Source organism: Lepidothrix coronata, unplaced genomic scaffold (assembly GCF_001604755.1).
Source record: "Lepidothrix coronata isolate B3197 unplaced genomic scaffold, Lepidothrix_coronata-1.0 Scaffold134, whole genome shotgun sequence".
NCBI lineage: Eukaryota > Metazoa > Chordata > Aves > Passeriformes > Pipridae > Lepidothrix > Lepidothrix coronata.
Genome location: NW_016690314.1, coordinates 2,017,355 through 2,038,883, shown reverse-complemented (window position 1 = coordinate 2,038,883; position 21,529 = coordinate 2,017,355). Strand labels below are relative to the sequence as shown.

Genomic DNA, 21,529 nt, shown 5'->3' with positions numbered 1-21,529 from the left:
CAGTCCTAAAACCTGACTTGGAGATGGCTTTTGCAGACTGGCCAAGTAATTTTTTTCTTTCTTCCTTCAAAATTCAGAAGGAGAGCATTGGTAGGAAGTTGGAGCCAACCTTTCAAATCCTCATGTGGTGTCACAGTGATTTGTTGTTGGTGCAGAGGTGAAGTTGTGTTGCCTGTCCCACTTGTCCTGCCTGAGAGCAGGACACAGAGAGCTGTCCTTGGCACTCTTCCAAAATATGATGTGCCAGTAGGATTGGTGGGGAAAATCCTGGCCTAAAGGTCAAAAAGCCAGATATTACAGGAAATTGTTATATTGAAAAGCTTAAATCTGTTAGGGCTCCTCTTTTATCTTGGAAAGTCTAATCTTGCTCCACTCAACCACTCTGTACATTGGAATATATACTGTGGTGATGTGTATGAATGTGCAAAAAGCCACAGTTCGTTTTGAGCCAGATTATTGAAATATTGAACACCCTCTTTCTGACTTATTTAGCTTCTTCCCCTGCTCTTTACAAAGCTGTTGTGTGTGGATTGTTCAGCTTCACCCCTGGGGATGAGAAGCGTTGGGTGATGGATGACACAAAGCTTCCTCAGGCAGGGCACAAAGCTGTGTGAGGTCAAAGCTATCACAGAGCAAGGTATATTGATTTTTAAAACTGAAATAACCTGCTTTTCTGGTGAAGATGGTGCGAAGAATGGGAGGTATTCAGTGCTGAAGTGTTGGATCAGCCCCACGAGGTCCCATCTGTCCCCCTGTCCTCACTGGCATGGTCTGGAGCAGAAGGAGCTGTGTTCTCTGAGGCTGATCTCCTCAGCATGGCACAGGTCTTGCTCCTCATGTGAATTTAGGAGTGGGACTGCCCAGGCAGGGCTGGGAGGTGGGCTGTGGGTCCCCACCTCCTCTGAGCAGTGCAGTGTCAGCTCGGATGCAAGGCTGAGGGGCAGGCACTCGGTGCCCACTCCTCTTGCTCCTGCCGTGCCAGAACCAGGAGCCTCCCACCTGGGCACCCAGCCCTGGATGGGAAACCAGACATGAAACGTGCCCAAGCAGGTGTGAAATCTTCAGCTCCTTCAGCCCAGGGGTTTTTGTGCCAGCCAGATCATCCAGTGGGGACTCTCTGGCAAAGTGCCTCGGTGAGCAGCGCTCCGTCGCCTTGGCAGCTGGACCTGCTCGGCTCTCACACGCCGTTGGTTGTGTCTCCCGTGGGGACCAGGGCCTTGAATCCTTGCCACCACCTTTATCAACCACACCATCCCTGCAGGCTGTACCTGGGGACGGTGTGAAGTGCACAATTAGGAGATTAGGTTGTCTGATGTGACTGTGGCATTGATCCTCAGCACCATCTGGCTGCACGGGCACGAGGGGCCAAGGGCCTGTGCTCTGCTTCCTGCTGCTGTATTCCTGGTTTCTTTATTTTCTGAAATGTTACCTCCTTCCTGCTGTCCCTTGACTGGAGTCCTGCCCCAGTATCTCCTTATACCCATGCTGTGCATGGACTTTGAACAAGAACTTTCTTGGCTGTGGAAAAACTCCATTGAAATCTAGGAAGAAAGATGCCAGGAAAAGCTGTTGCTGAAATTTCTTCATCTAGGACAGGAAACAGAACTTTCAGACAGGTGTGGGAGAAGAAACTTAAATTAAATCTGTGCTTAAACTGACATTAAAGAATCCTTCAAGTTCCAGAGAGGCACCTGAACACCTGGATACTTCTCCAGGCTGAAGGTTGACCATGTGAAGGTTAATCAATATAGATGATCCTTCCATTTCCAGGGGGAGTTAAAAGCAATGTTACTGTGTCAGTCCTTGCTCTGAATTCTGATGTTCAGCCTCCCGGCTGCCATGGCAATCGCTTCACAGTTTCTCCTGGGGCTTTTTGTGACTTTTCAGCTGTTGTGTAACATTAAACTCCTTGCTGGAGACGCTGGGCATGGTTTTTGCTGCTGGGACTCTTGCTCTGGAGGCCACTGCTGCCCAGGAGGCAAAGTGAAGTGTGGTGTTCAATGTTTGCCTGGAGAGCGGAGACTACGATGGTTAAAAAAAAAGAGCTTTATTGGTTTAGGTTTCGTATTCTTCTCTGGAGGCTGAGGTGGTGTGTTCTGCACCTCTAATGAATAACATGGCCTGAAGGCATCTCTTGCTGGTGGTTGAGAACTGTGCAATTGTGTTATTAGAAATTCTGCCCTGGGGTACAATTATATTATTGCAGTCATTAAAGGCAGTTCATCTCCATAATAATGGAAATCCTGCCTTGGAGGCCTGGCTGAACCAAAATGATGTTAGTAGCCTGAGTCTAGAAGGTAAATTTTATATAGAAACAGCTATAGCACAGATATAGATCTATTTATTGCAAATGCTGGTTGAAAACAAAGAGTGTTTGTGTATGGGGAAGGGTGTACAGAGATCACTTTGTATCCTTGATCTTCCCTTCACATTTCAGCACCAAACAGCTGCTACACTCTGGGAAAGTCATCAGTCCTGTTAGTGCCACTTTTACAGGTCAGCCTTGTAGGGCCACTGGGAGATGAGAAGCAGGTGGAGCAGGACAGAAATACAGCCACCCGTGGGAAAGCCTCACTCAGGAACAGGGGATGCCTTTTTGGAAGGAATGATCACCTTAAAGCTGCTCAGGCTGCAGCAGGACACAAGCAGTGTTTAGGACCTTCTTACCCCAACACACTCCTCAGCAGGAGTTGCTTTCCCCTTTCTTTAATCACTGCACACATAACCTAGGAGCCTGAGGCAGTTGCAGCTCATAGGGAGTCATTCCAGGAGCCAGCAAGCACCAAGAGCTCACGGTGGAAGTGGTGTCCTCTGGTCATTGCAAAACTGTGGTGTGTCTTTAGGTCACGTCAGATTGTTCATCAGAAAGATCTGGGCTGAGTTCAGAATGTTTTTCACTTTCAGTTGTTTCTCCTGTATTCATATTTATTTCCACATATATTTAACCTCCAATCACAATAGAAGAAAGTCGATTTTGGAGGGCTGGGATCTCATGGCCCAGGTTCTCTGGAAGTGATGCTGGACTTAAGCCCATGAGATCAAGATGAAAGTGTTACTGCCCTGCTGCCCGAGGAGGGCTGACATTCCAAACCAGGCCAGAAAAACTGGGATTTTCCTTTAAACCCCTGGACTCCTAAATCCAAGCCCCCGCTAATCCATAGGGATATCCTGTATATCCATATATCCCGTTTGTGATAGATTATTCAGTGGCAGGAGTAGGAGGGGAAGTCGTGGCAGTCAGATTGTTCTTGCAGGATTTTGTTAATCCCCTCATAATAATTCAATTACATCCAGTGCCACAACATTAGATACATTTGTTACAACCTTTCTTTTCAGGTGATCTTATCACAGAAACCTTTCCATTTCTTTATCATTTTGCTGTGGCTCCCACAGAGAGCAGCACTTATTCACAAGTGTGAGTGGTTCATCCTCGTGATGGTGGAAATCAGGAGTCACTGGCTTGTTTCTTCCCATTTCCTGGGGGCAGGAGGGAGAATCAGGCAGTTTGTGATTAGAGACAAATCCTGGAGCAGAGTCCTGCCAGCTGAAGTCAAAATAAACCTGTCACAGCTGCTCCCATGCTCCAAACTGCTGGAGGAATGTCCTGCAATGGAGCTCGAATTCCCTTTGAACTATAGATCAGGAAGGATTTTTAAAGTAATTTAACAGTTAGTTTAAAACAATTCATTTAAAAATAATTAATCTGTCTTGATTTTCATACAATCTTCTGTAGCCCACAAAAATCCGAGGTTGGAGCCCGACGAACCCACAGGTCGGAGCGCGGCATCCGAGGGCCTGGCTGTGGGAATGGTGGGGTTTAACAGCAGGACTGAGGCTGGTCCTGTGATCTACGCTGACAAACTGGGTCATTTTGTCACTCCACTGCACAGACTGAACTGGCTTTTGATAACTTACCACCAGAGGCTGTTTGGTCAAAGCATCTTAAGAAAATTTCTCATGGAATTGGTCACGGGTTGTATTTTGCTGTTGGTGTGGAATGATTTTGCTGGAGCTGTCCAGACAAAATCCTGAATAATATTCTATAGGGGACCCTGCGTGAGCAGGGAGGTTGGACTAGATGACCTCCAGTGGTCCCTTGCAGCCTGAACCTTTCTGTGAGCAGCACTGGGAGGGGTTGTTGGGCCCTGCTGTGTCAGGCAGGGTCTGCATCGCTTCCCCTGCAAGTCTTTCCTCCTTTCTCAGGTGCTCGTTTTGGATTTAGGCAAATGACTTTTAATTTTCATGCCTTAATGGTAGTAATTGCATGTATTTGTTTCTCACACTGTCGTTTCCCAGAGGTGAAGCTCTAGGGTTGTGTGGTTCAAGAGCAGCTGAGGAGACATCATGTTTCACCCTCCTGGTCTGCCTTGGCTTCCTGCTGTGCCTGTTCTCCTTTGCTCCCCAACAGCAGATTGAGTGCAGGAAAACCAAGAGAACTTTTATTTAAAATATGCCCACAACGGTCTTAATTCCTAATGTTCTCCCAAAGCTACTGGAAGTCACATTTACCTTGCCACCAGACACGTACTTGGGCCAGGACAGAAAAATTATTGTACTTTTAAGCCCCAGAACAAATTACTTTTCTCGTGTTCTTCTTCATGTAAAGCCCCTACATCATTAGAGCTGTTTCTTTCCTCTGAATATACAGTGCCTGCATTGTTTATCCAGTTTAATTGTAAGGAAAGAAAATCATAAAAAACAAATTATGTTCTGTGCTGGTAGCAAAGAATATGAAAGTGTCCAATTAAACAGCCTTTCACTACGACTTGTGTAATAGCAACATCTGTTATCTTAATTAAACAAGTTTCTGTATGAAAAGACCCTGGTAGTGCACTTTGTTAGAGCAGGATCTGACCTACATACTCCAGGCACGCTCAATATCTTCATGGAAATTTTCCCAGTTGGTCCCATTATCTTGCAGCCCTGACAAGCCCTGTGATGTGTGAGCACAGTTGCACACACACACTCTGCTTACAGCACGGAGACTGGGATTTTTTTTGTAGCTGAAAACCAATAAAAGCTCAGAAAAGCAGCATATAGTGGCATTTACCCACTGAGTTCAGACAGGAAGTGTTTGGAAGTGTAAAGAGTGCCCAGATAACTCAGACCTTGTCAAAAACCGTTGAGGAGACAGAGCTGCACTCCCAGAAGGTGCTCAGTTATCAAAACTGCCTTATCTGCTTCAAGGTGTCAGTAATTTAGGTGCAGATTTTCCCAGGTATCTGCTGTCTCTCTCCACCACAGCCTGGAGCCAGAGACGGTCTGGGAGGGGAAGTTTGGGCTTGAGAGTCAAATCCTAGAAAGGTTTGTGTTGGAAGGGACCTTAAAGACCATCTTCTTTTAAGCCTTGCCATGGGCAGGGACACCTTCCACCAGCCCAGGTTGCTCCAAGCCCTGTCTGACCTGGCCTTGGACACTCCCAGGGATGGGGCAGGCACAGCTGGTGCCCTGGTAACTTCTGGAAGGACGATGAGGACTTGAGCGTGGGGTTTGGGACTGCTTGCCCACCCACCAACAGAGCCCCCTGAAGTGCCGGGCCCCTCAGAAGGAGCTGGTCTGACACTGGGGGGACACCAGGAGGATGGGGAGCCCCGTGCCTGGGGCAGCAGGACACCAAGCAGCTGGAGCTGAGAAGCCTCTTGGATGTGTAATCCACAGCTGTGCCTCCAGGCTCATTAATTTGGAAGGGAATGTTAATTAGTTTGTAAAGAAGAACATCACCCAAGGAAGGCCCTGAGGCTGCTCCAGGGAGGAGGCTGAAGGTCCTGTCCTGGGGGATACTGAGCTGCTCTGTCCTGTCCCCAGTCCCCTGGCTGGGATGAAGCCACGGGAGTCACCAGGTAAAGCCCAGGGCAGCAATCCCTCCTCCCAGGAGCTAGAGTGATTGGGGCCAAGGAAATCACTGAATTTTTTGTTGTCTTCTGCACTTCAGAACTGTTCAGTAAGTCTTTTCCCCCTGGAAGACATTAATCATGGTTTTCTCAAGAGTTCACATCCTAAGAACGTCCTCACAGGGGTTTTTGATTTACAGACACCCTCATTTAGGTATTATTTTTGTAACAGGAATTTTAACATGTCTATGTTGATTTGTCATTTTGAGAAGGAAATGTAAAATTGAACAAGAAAGGGTTTTTTTTTCCCATTCTTTCAGCATGCCTTGAGTTTAAAAAGTTGTATAAATTCCAGGTTTTATTTGTTGCCTCAAACTTCCTAATTAGTGGTTAATTACTTTAAACAGCCAGAAAGAAAATGGCAAGAGGAGAGACAGCACATCTTTCCCAGGCTGGTGCCAGGGTACAAACCATGGTGATATTTTTATAGTGATTACTTAAGAGATGAATTGCCAGCAGTGGCTTTTGGACACACAGTCTCGTGACACTTAAGCAGAAAAGAAAACCTCAAAGGATGGTTTCCCATCATTGTTTCACATTAATTGTGTTGACTCTCTTTCTTTTTTTTTTTTTTTTAAATAAAGCACCTGTGCAATTTCTTGAAGGCAGACAGGTAACCAAAGCATCAATAACTTGTCGGGTTTTCATTACATCCTGCCTAGGCAAAATGAAAAATGACACCCTGCAAATAGCTTTTTGAAGTTTGACTCGACAGGGCAACATTCATCTTACTTTTCAGAGACAATGGCAGGAGATGGCTCTACTTCATTGGAACATCTGAAATAACTGACGTGTCAACCTACTTTAGGTAATTTTCTGCAGAAAGAGAACTAAAATGAACCAGGAAACCACTTGATTTGGTGGTCAAAGGTCTTGGAAAGCCAATGTCTTGGGCTTGGGGGCCCCCTGTTTGTGGACTGTTTGTTTCTCAGAAGAAGCTGGTTTTAGCTCTGTGTTGCTCTGGAAGATCAAGGCCAGGCTGGACAGGGCTTGGAGCAGCTTGGTCTAGTGGAAAGTGTCCCTGCTCATGGCAGGGGGTGGAGCTGGATGGTCTTTATGGTCCCTACCAGCCCAAGCCATTCTGTGATTTTAAAATCACAGTATGTTTTAGCATCAGCTTGTCACAGTTGTGGTTCTATCAGCCTAAGGATGGTTCATGGACCTGTTTTCTTTCCTTTGTGTGTCTCTGGCAAAGAGAAGTCCTGTTGCTTTTGTAGTTTGAGATATCAATCATATGCTTGTATGCATAGCCATGTGAATGGTCCCTCCACAAATTTGAGGTGTCCATCTGTTTGACTTGTGCAGCTTGATGGTGATTGAACTTTTCTTCAGTATCAACAGCAAGTTGGTGAGTCCAGTTGATTCTTGAATTGTCTTTTCCTTCTCTTCTTGAACCAGGAGAGGTTTAGATTGGATATTAGGAAAAATGTCCTCACTGAAAGGGTTACCAAGCATTGGAACAGGGTGCCCAGGGCCGTGGGGGAGTCCCCATCCTTGGAGGGATTTAAAAGCTGTGTAGATGTGGCACTTGGGGACATGGGTTAGTGGTGGCCTGGCAGTGCTGGGTTAATGGCTGGACTCCATGATCTTAGAGGGGTTTTCCAACCTAAATGATTTATGATTCTATAAATGTTTCTAGAAAAAGTTCCCTGAGAAGGGTTAGAGATTTATGTACGATCCAGATTCGGTGCTGGTTTATTTTATACTCCTCAAGTAATTAGGCTGATCCCTAAATCTCCATTTCATTCATCTGCTCCTGTAGAAGTGGGAAATTTTTCCCTATAACCAGCCACAAATTGTTGTGGAGTGGAATCCCAACCTGTGCCAAGTTTCCTCTGGCGTCCCTGGAATGAGCCTCTCTCTCACACCTTGCCACAGTCTCCTGTAACATCAGCAATCTGTTCCTATTTTCCCAGCAGATTATTTTCAGCGTGGTGTTGTTGTTAGTGCTCAGTGAGACACGTGTAGGACATCACTCCTGTCTGTGCTGCTGCTGGAACCAGCTCCCCATGGCAGCCCAGCCGTGGTTTGGCCAAAGCCACGGAGCTCCCGTGACCCGAGGGGTCGAGACAAGGCAGCAGGATTTTACATTGTGCTTGGGTATTTAACTGTAAAAGTAGAGCCCTGCTTGCAGAGGTGGAAAAAAGGAGATGGTGAAGCATCCAGTGAAATACCTGTCTCAGATTTATCTGACCTCTGGAGAGCAGTAAAACATGTCCCATGTTTGCACATCCTGAAGAGAAAGTGTTATTTGCTGCTTTTCCTGCTTGAGGTCTCTCATCTTTATAATTATTAAATTCATCTCTAGGTACAAATATGCAGGTTCAAATTGTCTCTCCCTCCCTGTAAAGATGGTGCAGGAAGGAGTAAGTCCCTCCCTGCTGTTGGAGGCGGCAGGACCTGGCTCCCAGCAGCAGCACAGGGTCCTGCACACACAGTGCTTTCAAAGTAAATGCCTGTAATTAGTCTCCTAAATGCAGTTTGGAATTGATGTGTGCTCCGTGCTTGTCCTCCAGATGAAGAAAACACTAATAATGATTTTAGTAAGTCTGTAGCTTTTTGAAGGAAATAATTATTATCAAATATTTCTTCTCCGGGATATTTTTATGACCAAGGTAATGATTTTACAGTTAGGGCCACGCTTTGAGATGCACTTTTAAAATCCAAGGAAATAATTGCATGTCTAAAGGAGAAGAAGGCTTCCTAATGAACTTTTTAGACGTGCTGAAATTTTTAATGGCTATTTAAACATCATTTTTAAGTGATGTAAATGTGGCTTTGGATCTTACAAATCCGTTAATGTCCATAACAAGTGCACTGGGTAATTTCTCTTTGTACTGTGGGCATTTTTTGTTGAAACTGGAGGGGAAGATGTGTTATCTGTGAAAGACTACGCCTTTGGGCTTCCATTCTGGTGGTATCAGCTGGAACAAATAAGCTGAGAATGCATTTACTGCTTCTCATCTGATCTCACGAACACTCCCAGAAACAGTTTGTGTCAGCAGCTGATGCCCAGAAAACCTTGCATGGGTATTTTTTTCTCCTAAGAGAATAATTTCTATGAGCTTCAGTGGGATTCCCCTTCAATCTTTACATTCCACAAACCTCCAAAGCATTTGCTGTAGGTAGAGGGTGGTGGCTTGTCCTTGTCGGGAAGTTGTGGAGGCGGCGCTTCCAAACTTGATTCCTCGGATTTCCGCTGTCCCTCTTCATAGACTGGGAGAAGTTATTTAATTTCCATGCCTTGGGCTATAGCCACTGCCTTGGAAGAGTGAGCACAGCAGATATTTCACTGAACATTAGATAGAGTGAAAGCAGTAGTGGCTTTGTGGCACCCGCTGCTTTCGACCCGAGATTGGCCTCACGTCCGAGCACGAGGGGCTGCGTGTGGAGAGCTGTGTGTCTCTGCTGGGTAATTGGGCAGAAAGGGATGGCTTAGCCTTTCGTGAGGTGGTTTGCAAATGTGCTTTGCCCCTTCACTGCCACCAGCAAAAGCTGCTCTAGGTCCCAAGTCTTCTATTTGAAGTGCAGAGCATCCCTGTCCTTCACGGTGCCATCACGGCCTTCACAGTTTATAGCAAATGGCCAACTTAGTCTGTAAAATAATCTGCCAAGTTGTGTCAAAAGGGCTGTTTCCCGTGGGGGGTGGTCTTCATTTCCCACCAAAATCAATGGAAAATTGGCTCTTTGCACCCCTGGACCCTTCTAGACTTGTGGAGTCTTCCCGCATCACTCAGATTGTCATTGCCTCACGGCTCAGGAATGAAAGCTGTAACAACCAGCTGTGCTTTGCTTCCCTCGAATCTGCTTCCTCAAATATTTATTTTCATGACATGGGCTTTCTTACTGTATTTATTATAATTTTGTGTGTAGTAAAAAGGGAGCAGTGAGGGAGAGGAGGCAAAAGGTTTCTATTATTTGATATTCAGCACAGCCCGCTCGCTTCCTTCAGGGTCCCTCGCAGTGCTTGTGTTTGGTTTTCATTTGTTTCCTCCCATTATCAGCATCCCTTAAGAAAGATATTTTCTGGAGAACTGTTCTTCTTTGATAACCTGGGGATATTTTTACATTTGAATTATAACTCTAGGCATCTTTAAGCAATCTACATGAAGCCTCTAACAGCTGTAAGTGTTCCCTTCCTTCCCTCTTTCCACCCTGCTCCACTGGGATGAGGTTTTGTCACTTCCAGACCTGTCTTAAAAATTTACAGACAAAAGGGAAGATGATGACAAAACACAGCTTTTGTGTTTATAGATATTAGTAATGGCTGGATGCAGTATTGCGTCTTCGGACTGCTCTGTCACTGCAGATAAACAATGTGTGGGAAAAGAAAATTGTGGGAGAACTTGGGATGCCAGATCCGTGACTGGTTTAAGCTGATACTGAATTCAGTGGTGTTATGCTGTTTGATGTTGCCAAAGGGGCCCCTACTATATTCTCAAAAATATTTATCTGAGCAAAATATGTGCTGGTTTTTTTTCCCCTCTCTCTCTACAATAATATTTACAGGGTTTTATGGTAAGTCAGTACTTAGGGGGGGCTTATCAAAAAGAAGGAGAGCAGCTTTTTACGTGGATAGATAGTGACAGGACAAGGGGAATGGCTTCCCACTGCCAGAGGGCAGGGTTAGATGGGATATTGGGAAGGAATCCTTCCGTGTGAGGGTGGGGAGGCCCTGGCACAGGTTGTCCAGAGAAGCTGTGGCTGCCCCTGGATCCCTGGAAGTGCTAAGGCTAGGTTGGATGGGGCTTGGAGCAGCCTGGGCTAGTGGAAGGAGGTGGAACTGGATGATCTTTAAGGTCCCTTCCAGCACAAACCTTTCTATCATTCTACAAATCTGAAAGAATTGCAATTTGTACTCTTCTCACCTTTAGTTCTTCATGCTTAGCAAACCTGTAAATGAAAAGCCTGAAATGAAAACACGTTTACACACAACAGTTCACATCCCTGGAAAAAAATGTTCTTAAGTAATTTCTCTGAATCAATATCAGGAATTAAGAAGACAAAGTGTAGCACTCTGTATTTTTCAGTGCAGCAAGGTAAGAGGAGCTATTACCTAGGGAGACCTTCCAAAAGATTTGTTTTAATTCTTTGTGCTTTCCAATTGTAGTCTCACAGCACAGAAAATGACAAATGAACCAAAATTCTATCCAGCCAATGCACAGTTGCTGTAATTTAGCAGTAAAACCTCCTGGTGTCCTTTGTGACTCCGCTGCATTAGTAAAAATGGTGCAGATGTTCCTGAGGGCCTTCTCTGGAGTGTTTTTCCTTGGACAAAATATATATATTTTACAGATTGTGAAACACTTCCACAACAGAGATTCCAGCAGCCCCACGTAGTTGTGCCACACGGAACCTCAGGAGTTCAACTATTTCATCTAAAGGCCCTTTAGAACCATTTCAAATGTGTCTCCAGCAAAGCTTGTGGGAAACGTTCTGCTGAACTCAATGCAACAGGCTTTTACCTCGGTTTATTTTGAGCAAATATAGTTCTTACCTGAAAATTAATTATAGGGTGTTTGCTGTTAAGAGACCTGTCAGTTGTCATGGATAAGGAAAGGCCTTATCTAATGCCTGCTTTCACCAGGAGAAAGACGTGCACTAAATTAAATGGGCTTTGACAGAGGCTCTAAATTAGCTCAGGCTTTTCTGTGAACCGTGAAAAGACAAGTACTTACAGACAAATAAATACTGGAGCAGCTCTGGGTGGTTGTCTGAGACAAAACTAACAGGACAAGGAGGTGCAGATGCCTAGGAGGCTGTGTGTAAAATGTGAGTACCCACATCAGTTGGGAGTTTAGCTGGTTGATCCAATGGAAATGTGGATCCAGCAGACAGGAGCATCCTGTGTTTCACTCAGACTTGTCCTGATGGCTGTAGACACAGACCCAGCTTGTCCCATCCTTGCTCACAGGGCTGTTCTGAGCCCTCAGGGTGTGCTGATGTCCCAGGTTGGTGGCATCCCTTTCTCACCCATTTTCAGGAACATCTGGAGTAACAGGATGAAGGTGAAGCCCAACCCTGGAAAGCCCTGGTGGGGATGCTGGTTTTGGTTGGTCACTGATGTAGTGGAAAGTCTCAGGTGGCAAGACAGGACGCTGGGTGGGGATTAAAATCAGGGTTGTCCCTCTACCCTCTCCTCCCTGAGCCCCAGGGACCATCAGGGGTGTTGAGGGAAGCCCCAAGATATCGACTTTGACCTCAGTGTATATTTTAATGGAGATTAACGTTACGAAGCAGGAAGCTCTGACCTTCCTCTTACCTATTTATGCAACACAAAGGTGGTAGTCACACAAGGACACAGCATCCCAGGGCCACAGGAATTATGGATTGTACTCTGAACCAGCCCATTCTTCAAGTGACGAGCAGGTGCCCCTGAGTGACGTCCCTGATTTCGGGGAGGGCTGTGCTCTGAGCACTGAAACCTGGGAGCATTTATAAACCTCACAGTGTTTTCCTGAAATAGCCTAATGACCAGGACTGCATATATGAGATCGTTTTAATAATCCCAGTCTCTGCCTCATTGCATGGGGCCCATTATTAAAGAAGGTAATAAACTGCTACAGAGACGTGCGAGAGAAATAGAAATAATTTGATAAATAATGCAATTGCCCGGAATCATTTACATTTGCAGTCGAGTTGTGGCGTGAGGCAAAGTTGCTGTTAGGCTAAAAATTGCTCCAGATATTCCTGCCTAGGAACTATGGGAAAAGAGTGAACAAATACACTGCTGAGACTGCAGTCAGGGCTGCCTGGTGCCTTTGCTTTCTTCTCTGCTTCCTACCCCCCCCAGCCCAAGCAAGGCAGCGGAGGATGAACAATAGGCCATTCATCATGTCTGCTGAAATACACTGTTTTTCACAGGTACATTTAACCTAAATCCTCTCTCAGAAGACGGATTATCTCTTAGAAGAACTCTGGCACCAGTGTCTCTTTTCAATAGCCACGTCAACCACTGCCACAAAGGCTGTACATGGAGGGATCAATGGTAGTTTTATCTCAAATTGCACTCAGTGTGTGTTTCTTCCAACTGACATTCATTTAAATGCTTGCTCTAAGACATCTTTTCTCCCTGTAATAGAAAAAGGATCGGACATCCTGAGCATTGTTTTGTGGAGGAAAAAATATTTAAAATATTCACTTGGCTAAGCATGAAATATTTTGGCTGCTCGTGTTTAATCAAGAGTGAAAGGAAGGGTAGTTATGCTTGTATGTCATAAATTAAAATGCTAAAATGATCAGATAAGAAACAAAATACCTCATTGCTTTGCGGCAGTGCTAATGAAACCATTTGAGAGGGGGGAAAAAAAAGAGTAACTTTGTAATTATGAGCAAGAAACATTGGGCTCTGATCTGCAGCGCCGCGGCTGTGCCGCGTCCCCCGGGAGCAGAACCGGCGCCGTCGCACGCACAACCCGCCTCGTGCTCTGCATTTGTAGTCCATTCATATTCCACATGTTTCCACCTGCTGAACAGAAAAATAGAGGGCAAGCTGAGAGGAATATATTGAGGGATACCTGCCGTGCCATCTGTCTGTGCAGATCTCCTGTCGGCGCCGGGCGCGCTTCGGGAGTTGGGAAATAATTCCCGATGAGAAGGTGAGCGCCTGGACCTGCTCCTCACCTTGCACGGGGTGTCACCGGGCACCTGCAAGGTGCAGGGGAGGTTCAGCAACCCCTGGCTCTGCAGTGCTTTGTTTCCTGGTGATGCCTAAAGAAAATGCGGGGAGAAAAAAAAACTCTGAGGCAAATTAGTTTTAGAGGTGAGATAAGGAAAGGATTTTAATTTGTGCCTAGACATGAAGATTATAAGACGCCCCCGTGTACAGATGTTACAATTTATAATGTTGCTTGTCCAATCCCAGGTGTTTCCACTCCGTGGCTTTTGCCCTGGACCACCCTTGACCCGCCCCCTGGGAATTGGGGCGAGGGCCTTTAAGACCCTCTCTTCATCATCTTCATCTTCTTTGAGGTACAGGGGGCATATATTCATCCAGTTCTTGACTGTACTTCTGTGGTTCAGGCCAAGATACAAGTGTTCTCTAAGCAAAATGGCCTACTTTGACAAGAGACTAAACATTTTTACTGGAATTCAGGGGATGTTGATATGGGGAGCATGGAATGGGGTAATAGGGGTTGGGGAATGTGTAAACTACTGTGCTAAAGGGTGAGGGATATAATACAGCTACTTCTAAAATCTACAAAAAGCTGAAAATCCAAAAATCTGTAGGCATCACTGGAGCCACACAGATTTGTAATTAAACAATGGAATAAGACACTGCAATTGATACTAAAAGTCTGGGATTTTTAAGCAAACAATCTGTCAAAGCATGAAGTCAGTCCAGAGCAGGATTACAGCAGGTTATAGGCATGTGTTGGGGATGGAAGTGATGCAGCCACACACCCAAAGGTCAGATTTCCACAGAGCTGGGCTGCAGGTAGTTACTGATACTGAGTTTTATGATGTGCTCTGGGAGTTTGGCAGTTTTCAGTCATCATTTATATTCCAAGTAAGGGCTTGATCTCATTTTCACAAAGTCGGTGATAAAACTCTTACTGATCTCGACAGGACATATCTATCTCTAAATGCATATGTTACTGACTGAGGAATATTTATCTGCTCCTGGGAATCCTGCCCAGCAGTGGGGAATGCTGCAGTGGGCTACATGAATCAGATCTATCGTGCTCAATTCAGGGTTGGCGGTAACACAGTTGCTGACGGGCGACTTGCAGACCTGGCAGATGGAGCATGAGCTGAAAAATAAGCACTAATAGATCAGACCAAAGTGATTATGCGCTGCTATTTTTCCTTATACTGCTCCAGGTCTGCCTGACCTCTTCCATCTATCTCCAGCTGCTGCTGGAGACGCTGGGTGAGTTGGTATTGCTGGAGTGATGCAGGCAGAGGGATGTGCTGCTGGAGCCATGGTGCCAAGGTGGGTCCTTTCTGGGTGTCTTTGAGCAGCAGAGCTCTGTGGAGCTGTGGAACACTCGCAGATATTTGTCATCCATAAAGATGAGGCTCCTTGGTGCACTTTTCAAGGTTCACACCAGCCAAATAGACAAAAGTTTTAAATCCCTTCCCCTCCTGCAGAGCTGGCAGAGGGCAGTGCAGTTATGGGCTTGCAGCACTATAGAATTCCAGAATGGTTTGAGTGGGAAGGGATCTTAAAGCTCACCCAGTCCCACCCCCTGCCATGGGCAGGGACACCTTCCACTAGTCCAGGTTGCTCCAAGCCCCATCCAGCCTGGCCTTGGACACTTCCAGGGATGGGGCAGCCACAGCTTCTCTGGGCAACCTGTGCCAGGGCCTCCCCACCCTCCCAGGGAAGGATTCCTTCCCAATATCCCATCTAACCCTGCCCTCTGGCAGTGGGAAGCCATTCCCCTTGTCCTGTCCCTCCATGCCCTTGTTTCAGGGAGCTGCTCCAGGAGCTCTGTGCCTGTCACCTGTGGAAATGCTTCTTTAGGGGGATGCAAAGCGTTCACTTTGCAACTTCTTCCATTTGCTGCTGCAGTGGCAAAATAAAAATGGGTAAGGAAGGCTGGGGAGGGACGTTTTCAGTGTTTTTAAAGATCCTTTGTCCCCAGAAGAGTTTTGATCAGAACACTGACGAGGTCAGCTCTTCCTGGAGTAGAACCCAACACGTCAGTTTAGAAAACAAGCAATCCTTTTGTCTCTTAATTTCAGGTATGTCTTTGCTCTCTGTGGACCTGAAATCTCCAGTTGACAACACAGACCCACAGATTCTCTCTTACAAATGCTGTGTTTAAAATAGATGACCTTTCTTTCTGTAAGGGTGCTAAACTGTCTTGTATCATCTTTTTTTTTTTTTTAAATGGATATTTTTATTTCTTTGATTTTTCTCTGCTATTAGCAGTGACCATGAGCCAGGTTATCAGTAGAACAGTTGCATTAACCTGTGCAAGAAGACATTTGTATTTTTATTACTTGTTACCCCTGTTGTTAGTAGTGTCAGGGAACCCAGAACATTCAGCAGTGAGTAAGTAGCTCCTTTTTTGAGTTTGTAGTGGTTTAAAATGCATACTCAGCAACCAGCACTTTGTTCTGAAGTAATGTGTGTGTTTATGGGAAATGTGGTTTATTTTTATGTCTTCCTGGGCATCTGGTTAGATGGGTTTGAGAGTGTATTTCAGAGGAGAGAGCAGACTGAACAGTGCTTCGTTCAGTTTGAACTCTGTGTCTTGAAAGAACTTTTCCACCCAAACTGCTAAAAGTGGTGGATGAAGGGTTGATTGCTTTCAAGCCAATTAGCAGTTTGAGAACCTCAGTGGCCTGAAATGAGCCTCTCCTCTCGTTTAGTGCAGATAAGTCTGCAAAGAAAATTTGGGAATTAGCAGTAGCAGTGAGAGTCCTTCCTACTTTCTCAACTAACTGTAACAAATTTCCAAGTGTTCAAATAATTATTTGTTAACTTCTAACACATTGGATTTAAATTAGAGGACAAAACACTCACTGCAGAAAAGCACCCTCAGCAAAAAGAGCCACATAACCATAAGGCCTCTTAATCAATGAGTCGCAGAGAGGTTTTAATGGTCTGATTTATTTTTAAAAAATCAGTTAACTTGTACAATTATCTGTCAGTTTTAATGCTGGTTGTTTACAGGAGTGTGGAGGGAAGTGCTGAGATACCAGATGAGAATTCAATGTGCCTGGGGACTCTCTGGGGAGGGGGCTTGGAGAACTCGGGGCAAATCTCTCCTGAAGTCTTTGCAGCACATTCCTGGGGTTAAAGGATGTCTGTGGGCTCAGACTGTAAAGCCAGTGACCACAGCTTTCAGCTTAGAAAGGGAGGGAAATAAAGACAGCACAAGCTCCCTGAGATGTGCCAAAGCCAATGGTGGATTGACTATCCTGATCTAAAGGTCGTCTCTAGGTCAATCCAGGCCACATTAGCTAAAAACCAGTTTTACACTGGGAATAAAGACAACTTAGAAGGAACCCAATAGTATGAGAATGACAGAGGCAGAAAAGGCATTAGAATTTGAAATTAAATCTGGCTTCATCAACAGAATAATTAAAATGATCTATAGGAGAGATTATCCAGTAAAGAGGTTTCAACCATATGGCCAAAAATAAAACATAAACAACTAAAGATAAAATATCAGCTGTACAGAAATAACGTAAAACTTCGTTATTTTCTGGATTTCTTGGGGTGGCAGAAGTGTGGAGGGGAAGGAGTGCTGGAGCACCGTGGTCCTCCTTGAGCTGGAACACGTTGCTGAGCTTATTCTGCTGTTTATATTGATTGGAATTTTAATGCCTGCCAAGGGCACCTTCAGCTTCCAGAAAGGCACGGTGCTTTCCCGAGCCCTGAAATTGGTAAGAGCAGCAAATAATTCCTTGGGAGCTGCTGGTGCTGCTGCTGCCCAGGCTCCTGTGCTGGAGGCCAGCGTGGCAAGTCCTGTGCTCCAGCACACATTTAATGCAATCCTTGCATTGATTTGTGCCAACACAGTGGTGAAGATAAGGGACAAGGAGCTATAAACTGCTCTCTTCCAATTATCCAGCTGGAGCAACTGCCACAGAAGCAAATACATGGCACTGGAGCCCTGCAGAAATAAATTACAGTGGTGAACGTTACTGACTGCAACAATTTGGAGACCTATAAACCAGTTGAGAAGCTTCTATTAATATCAGTGCTACTGATGTGTGAAAAACAAGCTCTGTCCCTGGGCTCTGCCGGCTGGCCTGGGTGTTGTTGGGCGGGAGAGGTGAGCCAGGGTGGAGATTGGAGCATCCTGCACCATCTTCCTGCTCCTTGTTTGGTAAAGACCCTCCGACTGTCCTGGTTTTTGAAGCAGGTGGGCTCAGTAGCCCACGTGTGCCCACCAAAAGCATATGAAATGACAAAAGGCACCCACACCAGCTCCCTTGAGTGAGGGGATGTCTCCTGAGTCTCGCTGGAGACCATGTCCAGCACAGGGCAGCAGTTGGCAGGAGCCTGGGGAGCCCCACCAAGGTGGTCTTGGTGCTTTTGTTTGTGTCTTGTCTCACACTGGTCCTTTATCCAGCTGCCTCAGGGCTGTCCCATAGCTGCAAGAAAAAGCTCCAGCTGATTCCTGTCCCTTAAAGCCTCCTCGGGTGGGAAGTGCCACCTGAGCCCTCCTGCAGTGGTGCAAGAGCTGTTTGCTGAGTTTCTCTCCTCCTGATTTCTCAGTCCAGTTGTGCAGAGCTTCGTTGGCATTAAGGATGAAGGAAGGCTCCTTCATTTCAGTTCAACTGGGAAATAATTGAGCAGGAGAAGGTAGGAATTAAGATTTTCAGTGCAGGTCTGAAAGTGGCTGAGGGCGAGAAAGACTGTGCTGCAGGACATGATACTGAGGAGACAGACAGGGATTTTGCTGAAAGAGGTGATACTAGGTTGGGAGAAGGGTTTTTCTGGAGTCCCTTAGATGATGCTTCCACAGGGCACAAATCATTAATGTTTTTTGGGATTACTGGGCAGCATCAGATTTTCTGTGTTGGCTCAGTCAGAGCAGAAAAAAAATGGAACAAGAGACAAAGCTCATTGTGAGAACAAGAGGAGCCTGAGGTGCAGCCATTGTGCAAGAGGAGAGGCAGAGGATCACTCCAGGATTAACATTTCATCCTCACCTGCCTCCTGCCCTCAAGAGACATGTCCCACTGCAGGTAACACTGTTCAGATGGGAAACAGGTGGGTTAGGAGAGGACTGGAACAAAACAGGATCATTTCTTTTTAACCTGCAAGCACCACTGTAGAGAAGAGCCATGGGTTGAGTTCTGCACAGGCAGAGAGGTAGAGAGCAAGCTTGGCATCGTGGTCCTCTTGCTGAAAAGCCATCAGGCTTCTGGAAAAAAGGCAGCACTGAAACACTTGTTTCACTGCAGCTGCTCGGCAGCGGCGCCTGTGTCGGGAGCAGCGAGCGCTGAGGTTTCCCCGGGTGCCACATGTTGCAGGGGTTGTCATGGTGAGGGCTGAACATCGAAGTACAGGCGTGTGCAAAACCCACACGAGCTGCTGATGCGTAAATTAAAGTTGCCCTGGAGTAAAGATGCGGAAAACTCACGTGAGTGACGCGTTCGGTATTTACGAAGCGCGTCCGGAGAGGTTTCCCTCAGCTGGACTCCCCCTGCGAGGGCCAGTGCGGCGTCTGCTGCTCAGCCCACCCGTAATTAGTGCATGCTCAAAAGAGCTTGGTGTTGGCTTAAAAAATACCCTAAAACTTCCGTGTCTGCTGCCTTTGCAGGATCACTGTCCTGGATGACGGGAGCCTCCGGATCGTCAACGTCACCAAATCCGACGCGGGAAGTTACACCTGCGTGGCCACCAACCACTTTGGGACGGCGAGCAGCACGGGCAGCCTGGTGGTGAAAGGTAACTGCAGCTTTTACTGTCCATGGTTGATGCCCAAAGTCCAATTTGCTTTCATCATTCCTTACCCAGGGCCGCATTTCTGCGTCTCAGGAATTCCAAGTGTTTATTCGTGTGCGTTTGTGTTCTGGCAACTGTGATTTTCAAAAGCTCCAACGTCTGACAAAGACATTTAAAGGAATGGTTTGATAAACAGTGAGAGACACTGACAAATGTCTTGAATGAATTTTTGGCCCCCTTATGAGTAGTCCAATGTCTGATGAATTATTATAGGCAATGAACATATAGGTTATTACACTTACAATCACAGTCTATCTCCTTCTTATTTAGGGAAAAACCTATATTGGATAACAGATCAGGAAAGATTGATTACAAAGCCATAGATCAATCACAAAGCTCTAGTGCTGTCAGTTTTAATTCTCCTGTGTATTGGCATTGATGGATCATATTCAGTTAGAGGTTCTCCTTGTCAAATATTTGTATGGTGTACAGGGAATAGTTAAAAATATTTCAATGCAAGTTTTAACCCATGTTTTTTATACTTGGGTTACATCCAGAGGTCCCTTCCACCTCCAACCAACCTGGGATTCTGTGAAGCCTGTAGGGGAACATGTGGGCCCCAACAGTTCTTTGGGTTTGAGGTTGTTTTGAGTACCTTGTATGGCATTTGCCTGTGCCCATGTTGGTCCCTGCAAACAAAAATAGAGACAAGAAGACCAGCATTAGGGCTCTGGATGAGCTGACTCTGCCTTTTCTGAATCTGTGTTTTCCTAAGGAGGCACCCAGCAAAGAGCTGGGAAAGTGCTGCTGAGGGAACAAGAACATAAACCAGACCTTGTCTGTTGGGAAAAGGGTCATGGAACCACAGAATCCTGGAATGGTTTGGGTTGAAAGGGATCTTAAAGACCATCTCATCCCACCCCCTGCCATGGGCAGGGACACCTTCCACTATCCCAGGTTGCTCCAAGCCCCGTCCAACCAGGCCTAGGACACTTCCAGGGATGGGGCAGCCACAGCTTCTCTGGGCTACCTGTGATCAGCAGCAAAACTGGAGAGCAAAATGCCAAACCCAGCCCAAATGCCCTTCCCCAGGCTCCACAGGGGTGGCAGCAGGGTGGTGAGTGCTCACAGCTCACAGCTGTTCATCTCCAGACTGGGCACAACTGAGGTTATCCTGGTTTTCCACATGCTGCGAGACACAGAGGGGGTGAATCAAAGTCTGCAGCTCAGGGACCATTTGTACCACCATAAAAAAAGCCAGTTGTTGAAAACAGCAGTGATTCCTTCCTGTCATTGAAGAGTCAAGGTTCTGTAGTTCAGGGCTTTTCCTTTCTCCCTCCCTGTGCCCATGGAATTGCCCATGGAATTGCCCATGACTCCCGGCACAGGAGTCGGCAGCTGTGGTACCTGAGCCTTGGCTTCACGTGGTTTACAAATCACTTCCCTTGGTGGGCAGGTTATAAAGGATTAGCAAGTGCTTTTTTCTCCCTCAGTGCTCCCTTTTAACTCCATTCCATTAGCATTAATGGGAGCGACACATGTGCATGGAGCAGAGAATAAACTCTGGAGCCCAGGATGGGGATGGATATTAACAGCAAACTGAGAAATGCAATTTTCGAGCCGAGCCCATAAAAAGTAGGAAGGAGCAGAAACTATTCTGAACTCCAAATGAACTGTGTCAAATACTGTATTATAGACTGTAATGCTTGAGTTTCTCTGCCCTGAGTAAAACACGTGTGAGTTTGGGCAGAAATATGACTGAATTTGTTATTTTAACTCAGTTTTGCGGTGAACAAAAAGACTAATCTGTCAGCTGATGTGGGTTTTGACCTTAAGATATGCCTACATTCTCTTCTAGCTCATCTTATGTCATTGAGTAAAAAACTGTGAAGGTCAAAAGACTTTTTTTTTGTGACCTTCCTGTGTTCTTCCATTAATATTGCAGGTTATCCTTATTTTCTTTTAATTTTCCTTCTCAGGGAGAGATGCCAACAGTTCACAGACAGAGTAGGCACGGTTGGGAGGAGGAGGGGAGTAGCTTACACCACAACCAAGGAGCTTAAAATAACTTTCTGGCAAACAACCAGAGAGGGATGAATAAATATTCATATTATGCATGAGTAGACAGTTTAAAAAATATCAAATTCTGACGGGTGCCCATAGGGCTGGGTATTAACATTCTGCTGTCAGAACTGGTGAACCCCAGTGGTTTTCTGAATCAGTGTAGTTGTGGTTTGGGTTTGTGCTGTTGAGTGGTGTTGAATGAGAACCTCTTGGCCTC

General features: G+C 45.9%; 1 protein-coding gene across 4 annotated transcripts in view; it reads left to right on the top strand.

Annotated features, from left to right (window-relative positions):
- Positions 1-21,529, top strand: part of CNTN4 (contactin 4) — a 286,454-nt gene that overhangs the window by 234,122 nt on the left and 30,803 nt on the right. For all 4 annotated transcript variants that reach the window (XM_017827120.1, XM_017827116.1, XM_017827117.1 and 1 more), the window contains one exon: positions 19,124-19,251. In XM_017827120.1, coding sequence (XP_017682609.1) covers positions 19,124-19,251 — 128 coding nt within the window. The remainder of the gene's footprint in view (positions 1-19,123; positions 19,252-21,529) is intronic.